General features: G+C 39.0%; 3 protein-coding genes and 1 long non-coding RNA gene across 5 annotated transcripts in view; 2 read left to right on the top strand and 2 right to left on the bottom strand.

Moving 5' to 3' along the window:
* Positions 1-3,992, bottom strand: part of LOC146478791 (polycystin-1-like protein 2) — a 39,359-nt gene extending 35,367 nt beyond the window's left edge. Inside the window, exons 1-2 of one of the 2 annotated variants that reach the window (XM_085112420.1) lie at positions 3,875-3,992; positions 1,890-2,052 (exon numbers count right to left, since the gene is read on the bottom strand). In XM_085112420.1, the coding sequence (XP_084968546.1) occupies positions 1,890-1,977 (88 nt within the window). In that variant the 5' untranslated portion in view covers positions 1,978-2,052; positions 3,875-3,992. Of the gene's footprint in view, positions 1-1,889; positions 2,556-3,874 lie in introns of those variants that run through there. The other variant, XM_085112421.1, reaches the window with a different exon arrangement.
* LOC146478792 (uncharacterized) lies at positions 1,153-3,888 on the top strand. Its single transcript, XR_014865167.1, has 3 exons — positions 1,153-1,416; positions 1,893-2,008; positions 2,765-3,888. It is a non-coding gene; the product is annotated as an uncharacterized LOC146478792 (long non-coding RNA).
* A 1,863-nt stretch (positions 3,993-5,855) lies between the features above and the next one.
* On the bottom strand, positions 5,856-7,741 carry LOC146478793 (uncharacterized). Its single transcript, XM_085111763.1, has 3 exons — positions 7,348-7,741; positions 7,100-7,177; positions 5,856-6,205 (listed from the first exon to the last, which is right to left on the bottom strand). Exons 1-3 carry the CDS (start codon positions 7,674-7,676, stop codon positions 6,178-6,180), a joined length of 435 nt encoding a protein of 144 aa, XP_084967889.1. The 5' UTR covers positions 7,677-7,741; the 3' UTR covers positions 5,856-6,177.
* Positions 7,742-8,236: 495 nt separating this feature from the next.
* LOC146478794 (F-box only protein 22-like) lies at positions 8,237-10,811 on the top strand. Its single transcript, XM_085112433.1, has 2 exons — positions 8,237-9,138; positions 10,274-10,811. The coding sequence occupies exons 1-2, from the start codon at positions 8,490-8,492 to the stop codon at positions 10,732-10,734; spliced, it is 1,110 nt and encodes a 369-aa protein (XP_084968559.1). The 5' UTR covers positions 8,237-8,489; the 3' UTR covers positions 10,735-10,811.
* Positions 10,812-11,332: the final 521 nt, after the last annotated feature.

Genomic DNA, 11,332 nt, shown 5'->3' on the forward strand with positions numbered 1-11,332 from the left:
CTTGCATTTCAACATTGCCTTGCTATGTTCAACATGCATGAATGCATGACCAATAATATTTATCACACTCTTTTTGGCCCAATTGTTTTTCCAGACTGTAGTATGCACTCTGTTCTATATTTCTTTTAAGGTCAGGTTAGGTCGCATTATTTATTGTGTAAGTTAAGAACATATTTTAAAACGCTTTACACAGTAACTGAGTTTACCTCATTTAGTATACGTCTGTTGTTTGTTCTATTGTTTTCTGGAAAGGTTGCAAGCCAATCACAGTCCCTATGTGCGTTATGTGTTTGGGCTCATGACAATTAAACCGACATATACATATCGCTTACTCAGACCAAACTAGCTGTCGCCGTCCAAAACAAATTTTTGTTAAATATCGGCCTGGCCGGGCATGGTTTGGATACGTTCTAAGCATTTTAGCCAAAATGTCAGCCTGTTCAGCTTATAAAAGAAAGACTGAGTCCACAATATTTGCTGTGAACCTTGGCTGTGAACTGAGTTAAAATAACCGAAAAACTGAATGATTCTATCCTATGAAGCTATTACATGACTATACAAACTGATGTCTACTTTTAACTGTTATAGATGTGGTATCTACCTGTGCAGTAGCCCATAGCTCCTCATAGCCCAAATAATTTTATTATTATTTATTTAATTTTATTATTATTTTCTTTACGAATTAATAATATTGATTATCAAAGGCCTCTCCATAAAAAACCCACAAAGGTTTAATGAGAACTCTCGTCTATTGTTAAATCTATCTTTAATAAATCTTGTTATAATTTAAAGTAAACGGGGCAAACAAAGGTGATTGATTTAAAAAGTTGAAAAAAAAATCCATTTACTTACTTCGACTTCGTTTCGAAAAAAATCAAACGAAAAACAAAATGAAAAGAAATGAAGGAAACAGCGCAATATAGTATTCCAAACTTTTCATTCATTCGAGTGTTTACCGAGTAGAACATGATTTGTTTGGAGTACTTCTTCCGTTGCCACAAGTTTTGGCGGAAACATTGTTGAGTTCGTTCTGCTTACTAAAAAACGGCTATGGTTAGAAACATTAACCTGAAGATTCCACAGATTCAATGTTTAAGCCGCTAAAAACTGGCCAATGGTGGCTGATTACATGGAAAGGTCTTGAAATTTCAAAAAAAAAAGCTATTGGCAGTCACGCAGGAAATACATGAGTAGCCCATGTCTGTGGCTGGGGGTGAAAGATTAACACCGATTGATCAGTTGTAATAACAAATCGCTGCCATATTACCGTGACAGCTATCAGGCAATTTTATCACAGTTTATTACCCAGCCAAGTCGCAAAAAATCATATCTCCGAGTGTTGTGCTGAAGAAGACGTTTGTGAGGGAATCACAGGTTTCCATTCTAAGAGACAACTGTTTAAAACTTAAACGTCTGGTAAGGATGCCTTCTAAGACAGTGGAATGTTTTGTTTTGTTTAAACTGCTTGAATCATTGTGGATTTCATGAGATAGCCATTTTATGATCCACTCCAGAGAGTAGTGGATACGGTTATGGCAAAGTATCTGTTTCACTGGTGTATTGTGCCTTTAAAATAAAGCAGCTTTACTTTTAAATTGAAACGTCAAGTCTGATTCAGGAAACTGTCCATTGATTAGATCAAAGGCAAGACATTCTTAGACCTGAAAAGATTTTACAACCGCTTTGTAGTAATCGCATTAACGGATTTCAACTGTTTTCCGTGGCAAGACTTTAGTAAATTTTTCAAGCAGAAAACATTTTAAAATTTAGTTATAACGTTACGACAGGTTTCATGGTATTATCCTTACATAAATTATGTATCAGTACAGTAAAGAAAACACGTATATCAACAAATGTAAAAGCTAGATTTTAACAGTTTCCATACTTACCAGGTCCTACGTAGAAAGACCAAGTCTGTCGTGAAAGGAGGAAGATAGCTGGGCCCACAACGAGGAACACTGAAAACGTTGGCTTCATTCCGGAGCTTTGCGCTCGCTCTGGCACGTATGTATGTGTTGATGGTTGCACTGTAATCTTATCATTGCACTGTAACTGCGCGGAGAAAGAGGTCAAGTCAGAGGCCAGACAGTTGTCAGATGTTTACATGTTTACAAAACTTTGACGACTGCTCAGAAAGAATAACACAATACTAATAAATTGTGCTAAAACCGTTATAGTTGATCATCTTAAAACTAGCCTATTATTTGAATAAATCGACATACCGCCTTAACGTCTTTTTATCAATCAAACATTTGGTATCTTCGTTGACTAAAACACCTCTGGCTTATGGAGCTCGAATTTTCCGCCACTGAACTGATATTTCTCTCTTTTTATCAAAAGTTAGCTTCTACCTTCTAAAACAAAAATATTTCTATAGATGCGGCCACATTTAAAACACTTCAGCTTAAACGTCCTTTTGAAGTATTGGACATGTTTATGCTTTTAAAACACAATTGTCATCCAAGGTTACTGATAATTACTGTTTAACAATTGTCCATCGAAGTGGATGTGAAATAGAGTTTGAGGAGCCAGTCAGAGGGCCCGAAAAACACTATCCATCGGCTTGGTATGTACTCAAAGCAGTTATTTGTTGCTGGCAAAGGCTCCACTGGTAATCCGCGCATGCGTGACGTTCTGGGCAAACCGGGGAGATGCGAGATGCTTCCCAGTAAATTTACCTTTCATAATTATTGTTTATTTGTTTATTTATTTATTTATTTATTTATTTATTTATTTATTTATTAATAGCCTCTTTCTCAGATAGGTTAGCCACCTAACATGGAATTGCCTGGTGTGTGTCGTCCAATTTCTATTTATACTACAAGGATCATACATAATTGCTGGAGTACGAAGATGAAGTAAAAAATATATGTGCACCTATGTATTCACTCGATCTCTCTCCTGGGAGGTGATAATTCGCCCATCCAATCAGACATGGAGAAAATTCAACTGAGAATTTAAGGTCCCTGTACCAGCCAACTGCGCCGTGATTCAAAGAGGTGGCATTGTACCGAAAATGGGATCCAAGACTCTTTATATTGTTGACAAATTAAAGCAAAGAGGAGAGAAAACATCTGCAATTGAGTTGTGCGATTGATTTGCGTCCTAAGATTAGTGAAACTCCTTGAAGTATATTCATAAGAGGCTTATACATCCTAGATGTTCATCGTTCAATGAGCCTCGATCAGAAATGACATGCAAAGAAAAAAAATGTGATCATGCTGACGCCTACGCAAAGGATTAAAAGGAAGGTCATTTGTGATAAGCAGCCAGCGAGGGTTTACTTGTTTAAACAAATATTATTCCAGACTCCTAAGTAAATAAGATTCCTAATACCATATATTACGGAATGCCGACATAGCCAGGTTGTTTATTCCTGAGACAGTTTACGCGTGTTTTCTTCGTTTAGTGTGGAGTGCATCAGCTATCAAGACTGCGTTTCATAGTATAAGCGGTTACTAAAATACAAAGTTATGTTTGTATATTGAGTAAATTACGTCTTTCTTGAACGTTTAAATAACAAACCAGTCAGATAACAAATATTAACGCGTAAATCCTAATATTCCCGTTTTGTTAAATGTTTGTTTGTTTGGTTTTTTTATATATCCCCGCTATCTTTACAACGTTTACTGAACCCAACTGTGCTTTCTTATATCTCACTTTTTGTGACTGGATAATCAAGCGAAGAGCTGAGGACTGAATTTTTACGGATTAAGGGCATAGCTGTAGAAGCTAATTTCAGTTCCTGTGATAGTAAAAGAAGACTGGACAACGTTGAGTTTTATGCAGAGACTGGTTAGCTTATCCGTTTCCCATTCACTGAATTTTAACTTCCCGAGTACTAATTACTTAACTCCTTAACTGACTGACTTACCTTTAGTCATCCAACAAACTTGTGGTATTATCCCGTTATCTTCCATCGGTTTCAACGTATGAGTGATAGGTATTATTAAGTTTTAGCTCATGTCGTGTTAACTTTGAACAAATCCGTGAAGTAATGAGTCGGAAGGTAATGTTCAGCTCGAATACCTCTAAATAAAAGCGTTATTTTCAGTATCGTTCCGTATCCACGTCTTGTGCGTGTGGTTTTCCGACAAAATTTCAATATAAACGTCCCTACTAAATATTTGTTGACGTCAGTATTTACAACCAATGTCAATCAAACGTGATATTCTCTAAGTCTTTATTTTAGAGCATTTCGCATTTCTTAAAGAATTACTGATAGCTGCTGTCTAAATTCAGACGATGTCCGCATATTATAATCCGGCCATTGAAAGACCTTGAACCAATATTGACCTTAGCTTCAATAAACGCTGTACTGTACCACGAAGTGCAGCTGGCCATGACGTGGTTATGTTGAATTCTTCAAGATCAACTATTATTTTAAAGTTCTTACTTTTAAAAAAAAAACACTTGAAATGTTCTGTGACAAGTGTTGGATAATATTAGATCAACGCTTCAAAAGGAACCACCGCTTTTTACCTCCAGACATGTTGTGACTGGTGTATTATCAACAAGGAAAATACTGACCAACTACTGAAAATAGTTCTGCGAGAAACGGTAAACATTCTATGTTTACAGACCGATGTACACTCCATAAAATGACTCCTTAGTCTGCAAAAATCCCTGATTAAAAAAAAGTAACCAGGCTATAGAAGGTCCTTAACTTAACCGATGAAAAGCACGATAAATAGGTTAGAATTCAAACCGACCTAGAGTTCGCCTGATTGGCGAAACGTTCCACGAGCGTTTTAACATTGCCACTAAGACGATGTTTACATGTGTAACATAAAGCAGAAAGACACAACTAAAGTGTATGAATGTTTCTTAATGAACAGTTCTTTTTTGACAGAAAAGAGAAAAAAAGTGCAGAGAAGTTTATATATAAGCCTATCGTGATGGACAGAAGTCATTCCTGAAATGGAGTTGTGTTACTATGACAACCAGTGCAAATAGCGCTATTGTGTAAACCCTCAGTATGCGTGTGACTTGCTGTAAGAGAAAAGAAAAGTTATAAAAGAAATGGTATTGGCCACAGAGGCATGAAACAAAACTTGTCAATTTGAAAAACGCATGACGTTACACCTGAATTAACATGAATAAAGTAAATTTAAGGTTGGCATTAGTTGGTGTTTTCAATTGCTGTGTTGTTTCCTTAAACAAGAAACTTTGCTCCTCTCTTCACTCACGTGTATAAAGGGGTACAGGCGGCGTACTGCTGGGGGTAACCCTGAGATGGACTAGCATTCCATCCAGTAGGGAGTAGTCAACTGGCTCCCAGTTACTTCATGCTGGGTACCCTGTGATGTACTAGCATCCCATTCGGGGGAGAGTAGTAATACTCCTAGTTGCTTCATGCTACAGAAACCAGGTTAAGCTCCGGCCGTGTGGGCCACTTAAGATCAAATGCAACTTTACCTTCAACTTTACCTTACCTCAATTCTGCCTGCCTCATTTCCTTGTTTCGACTGCCTGCTTCTCCAGACACGTACAGGCTTAGTTTTGAAATTTGTAAATATTATTACTAGTTAACAACTCTTGTGTTCTGCCATAATGTTTAATTTCCCTTCCTGGCCAATGTGTTCAGGTGGATGCTGCTGCTCTTCAACGCCGACCTTCAGAAGGCATTCTTGAAATGTAGTAGGAATGTCAATAATTACTAAGGAGCCTATTTCTCTAATAAATTACATCTCGTCCCGATATGATAATTTTTCTTAGATCCCATGCACTCTTTGCACGAACAATTCAGTCCCTTGATCCCCACCGGTAAATGGGTGGCAGGACGCCCTTTTTCGGGGCCCAAGGTTCATAAGTAAGTACCAAGGGCATATGCTGTCAAAACTATCAAACAACCATTCTGTCCATGATGATTTTATTTAGATAAAATTTTTGTTCGTACAAGGAAGAAGCTTCGCTATAAAATAACATTGACAACAACAACAACAAAACCTTGATGTCGTCAAGTGTAAGATGAATATATTTTGCAAGATTGCATCATAGTAACTTCATAAACAACCTCCGTAGTCTTATATTGCATAACCAATAGCTCTTTCGGTTCGAGGTACTGCGTTCATCACGTTTGTGAAGAAAATAAATGTTCGCTTTATTACTTTACGAAAAAACAAATAAAAGAAATGCTTCAACAGAAGGATGCTTAGCGGACTCGATTGAATGTAGCTACTTGTTGTCCAAAATTCCCGGGTTCCTGAAACGAGATGGACAATATAAGTATTAATAGCAAAATAGTGCAAACAACCAATCAATGTATTGACGTTTAACGGAGAAAAACTACCCCAAACCAACCCTTTCATACTTCATATAACAATGAGCAATAAGGCAAGGTTTAACCTAAAAAATGCACAATGTGCGGTTGAGTTATGGTGCTAACTGAGAACTGAACAAGGCGCATGCGTACAGCACGTCACTCCTCTTCTGGAGGCGGGCTGGTCATACGATTAGGTATTAAAGTTAGAATCATGTGACCGGTTTCATAAGGCCTCGGATAAAGCTCGAAACCTAATAGTATTGAACAACAGTATTTTATACTGGAACTAAACGGTTACAAAAACACTTTAACTGAGAAGAACTTTGTGTTCTCTGCTGTCGCACTGTGCCCTTGGGCAAGAATTTTCGTCCTCAATGGGGACCAGGAAGGCGTTACGGAATATAATCAGTAGGGATAACCCATTCCATCTTACTGGGGAGGTGGAGCGGGGGGGGGGGGGGGGGGATGTCGGATAATCCTAGTTGCTTTATGATAATGACATATCACTAAAAACCGTGAAACGGGTCTAAAACAATAAAATCTGATACACAGAACATTTGAATGGTTAATAAAAATATAGTAAGAAACATTGAAAAGGGAACCAGTAGTCACCTCGTTGCAGACTAAGTAAGCGTTCTTATTATGATTTCATGCGTGTTGATGGATCTTCTTCCACCTGAAGGGTGTTCAAATCAACTCGCTTATGCCTCAGGAAGCAGTCGATCAACACATCGATTTATTTTGTCTAGTGCTTCGAGTTGTCCTTGTTACCGTTAGCTTTTTTAAAGTTTGTTCGTTAAAAAACTTTAAGCAAAAAAGTAGTAAAGTACTTACTTCTTCTTCCATTCTTCGCAGATCTCTAGCAGGGTTTTGTTACATTTCTTCTTCGAACGCCTTTGAATTTTGTCAATTCTGTAAGGAAGAGCATACCTGAAGGTTTTATTATTTTTTTGTTTTTGATTTTGGACAAAATAAACTGATAGATGGTGCAAAACAAGAGCGAGCGAATGAATATTCTAGTTCCTGGCAATAATCTCTATTCTAGCGTCTACGCATTTTGCACTAAAGACAGTGCGGTTTACCTGGGGGTGCTATAATCCCTTTCTTTCACTTCTTTCTTTTCAGGCAGCGGTTTCTTCGGAATCCTACAGGTATGTCGTCCCTCAGCGGCTGTCAGTCGTGGCGCCCTTACCCCACACCCGGCTAAACTGAATTCGCCGATCATCTGATGAACCAATGTTTTCGTTTGTTCAATTTCGCCCAGCAAACCTTCGATTCGGTCAAGCGCGTTCATGGCGGTTGTATAGAAACGAATTCCATTTTCTATTCCGCCACCGGCTGTGAGTGGTCTGGATTTAAACTTCAATTCCACAGGATCTAGACCTTCTAGGTTTTCTTGTTCATTGCTCATGTTTTTTTAGGACAGGCAAAGTTAAAAAACTGTTGGCACTGATTAAAAAATGCATCGAAAATGTGCCTACGTCACAGGGAACTAATGGTAATTTTCTTTGACAAGCTTCTAATGTCGTTAGAAACTGGTTATTGTTACTTCGATTTACATTAGCGCAGCTCTGTAAAATGCTGATTTATGAGAAAATGAAATTAGGAAATGAAATAAATTGTGATATAGTTTATGTTACAGACACGAATTCGTTAAAACTGTGGCTCACAAGGCGCCGCCTCGCCCATGTAAACTTTAACTCACAACAATTGTACAAATCTGCTTAACTAGTTTCTGGCGGCTCACCACTTTATTAGAAATTCGTAAAAACCCTTTTAAAAAGTTTATGCTGAAAAGACATTATTTCTTAACTTTTCCTAAGGACTGTATTTTCCTTTCGTATTGTGCTTTGTGCTTACCTACGATAACAACTATACCACGTTCTGTCATTTCTGCGCATGCTTTTTCCACTTCTTGGTAGGCACCAGTAGCGTCAGTAGCAACAAAGGATGATTTGCATAATTGAGTGATTTACCGCCGGCAGAACGCTAATTAAGGCAAAAACGCTAACGGTTTGAATGGAATGAAGACCCCCTTCTTCGTTTCATTTCGGTTGCTGTTGCTTGCATTCAAAATGAGCAATTTCAAGATCGAACTCTTACAAGGTGACTAAATGACCATCAAAGATTGCGCGAGACAAAAACTTCCGCGCGCAAATCGATCGAATCTGACCTCACAAAGAAAAGCGTCACAGACACATTCAAACGCAAGAAGACGACGAAAATGTCGAGAACTCACGATCATTCGCAACCATTTGTGCCTTACGTTCCAGAGATAGTAGACATGATTCTACAATATCTTCCCGCTAGGGAACTGCGCACAACAGCAAGAGTGAACACCATGTGGAGAACCATTTCTCTGCGAATTCTTACTTCGCGCACAACCTGGACCGTACATTACCTTGCTGACAAGCTGATCACAGGAAACGAAATCGACTATGTCATCGAAAACATGCACACAGAGCCGCGATTGGTGATTCAGTTAAGCCATCGAGAAATCTGGTTCACGAGAAGAGAGCCTCGGAGGCGCAGAACGGAGGAGCGACAAATGGTGCGATCTGTATTCAACTTATTTTCCAAGTTACCGCCGGGATGCGCGACGCTAGGTTGCACCACTGAACGCATAGTCTTTCAACAACCCATCGACGAGTTTACACCAGATCAAATGCTGCATCTCAAGTCTGGACATGCTTTCATGTGTGCACCTTATATGCCGGGCGTGGAATACCATCATGTTTATCTCCGTACACCAAGACCTCCGCCAGCAAGCAGCTGGTGTGAAATGTTTGACTTACCAGCCACCACACCGGTAAAATTAGTGATATTGATTGCTCTTTCAGCCAGCAGAGATTTTATACCCTTCATCGCTGCAGGTAATACGCTTTCTTTCCTAACTTTTAAATTATCAAAGAAATTAAGTTAGAGCAACTGACGGTGTAGAGTTGCACGTTAGTTTATGATAACCATCACCAGACTTACTCCTTTGTTGTCAGTATTGAGAAAGCGCGCTACATATGACTGGGTGCCCTGTGATTCGTTCCAGATCTCCGTAGTCTCACTGCGCTTTGCCCGACTATGGAAATAGCTATTTTTTTTTTTGGCGGAAAACTTGGCAAGACACGCCGGTTTTTTTTTTTTTTTTTTTAAGATTGCGATGATTTGGCATGCCCTGCCAAACAGTTGCATCTGTCATACCGCTTCATCAGTGCCGTCTGGTTTCTCAAACCACATTCTTGCAACTTTGCAGTTTAGAGCCCAGGGCCCAGTTGTTCAAAGCCCGATTAAGCTAATCCTGGTTTAACGTGAAGTTTGATTCAAGTTTAATTACTAATCAATAAATATTTTTCCAAAAGATTTTTGCCCTTCAGCTTTGACTTGGACTTTTCTTTACCTTAAGCTAAAAATCAGCTTTTAAAAACGTTTTTAACGAGCGAGATACAAACCTCGGTGAATTTTTAATCGGGGATTAGCGTAAATCGCCTTTCGAACAACCGGGCCCAGTCGTTTAAAGCACGATTAAGTTAACCCAGGCTTAGTGGGAAGTTTGATTCCAGTTTCATTACTAATCCATAAAGATTTTTTAAGATCTTTGCCTTACAGCTTTAACTTTTCATTAACTTTAGCTTAAGGTTGGCTTTTAGAAGCTTTTTCAACGACCGAGATGAAAACCTCGGTTAACTTTTAATCGTGAATAAGCATTAATCGGCTTTCGAACAAACGGGTCCAGATCAGGACATCTCGGAGCCCCTTTGACTCTGTAGTTAACGAGTGGGAAGGGAGGGTGGAATTTTAACCATCCAGAATGATGTTACCCCGCTTAATCAAATTAATTTGATTAACCATAGGGCCATCAGGCTGCTATTAAATAATACTTTTGAGGTGACTCTCCTTCCTTCTCCCAGCGCACTCCACCTTCTTGACTGAATTTTATTCTATACTCCTTCGGTTCATAGCGTGTCCTTTATAGTAGCTATATCCCCATGTTACATAACATGTTTGCTGTTTCAGGAATCCGCGAGACATACGGCGACCAAGTAGTTGTATTTGCTGGTGTTGGACATGACCGTTTGTTCATCGATGGACTGGTAAAGAGAGCGAGAGTTGTCGCTGTGTTTATTTCTGGCCACCGATTCCGCGCATGCGCTGGACTTTTAAACAACGGAAACAACGCTGACTTTTATAGCCCAGCTCACCAACTCGTTGAAGAAGCGAGGGTAGAAGGATTTTCACCCAAATTCTCGCTTCTTTTCACCTCAAGATTTGTTCATAAAGGACAGGCTTTCTATTCTAGCTCACAAACTGCTTTCAAACATGGCTTTTCGAATATTCCTATGCTCGGATTTTATTCTTATGGCGAGTATTGTTTGACTGGAAAAGATTCTGTCACAAGAATCAATGAATACAAAAGACTGATGAGATACAACTCTGCTATTTACTGCGTTTGTTCGCATAGAAACGAAGCTGGCTAGAAATTATTTAATATTAATTAAATACAAAATGCTTTGTCGAAGTTTGCAATAGTTAGAATAAAATAAAAGAAAAAGAATCCCCAATCTCGCACTCTCTAAATGTGGCTTTTAATTCAGGTTCGTTTCTTGAAAAAGGAAACCACAAAACTAGCATTTAATCTGAATGGCAACCTGCCCGGGCTTGGGACTTGCTAGAAATTAAAACAGGTGCTGTTTTTATGTTGTGATCAGAGGTCGGTGATGGTTTTATCCCAAAAGACGATAGAAAACACGCACGAACACAACAAAACAAACTAGGTCCTTTAGTGACGTCACACCACAAGGTCTTATAGGCAGGATTACATACAAGGCAGTCATCAATCTCACATGACGACACAGTCCCATTACCCGTATAACGAAAAGGCTTCGCCACCAAGCCCCTCTAAAATAAGCTCCACGATTCTCAGATACACGTTGAGCGAATATAAGGCTTGGGTTGACAGGGTAACCAACATTTCAGTTTAGCTCCCTGTTCAATTACGTTTCTGAAAGGTGATTACTGCGCACGCCAGAGTTCAACGATACTGAACGTGGGGCAAGACGAATCTAAAACTGCACA

Source organism: Pavona decussata, unplaced genomic scaffold, assembly GCF_977016875.1.
Source record: "Pavona decussata unplaced genomic scaffold, jaPavDecu1.1 SCAFFOLD_64, whole genome shotgun sequence".
Taxonomy (NCBI): Eukaryota; Metazoa; Cnidaria; class Anthozoa; order Scleractinia; family Agariciidae; genus Pavona; species Pavona decussata.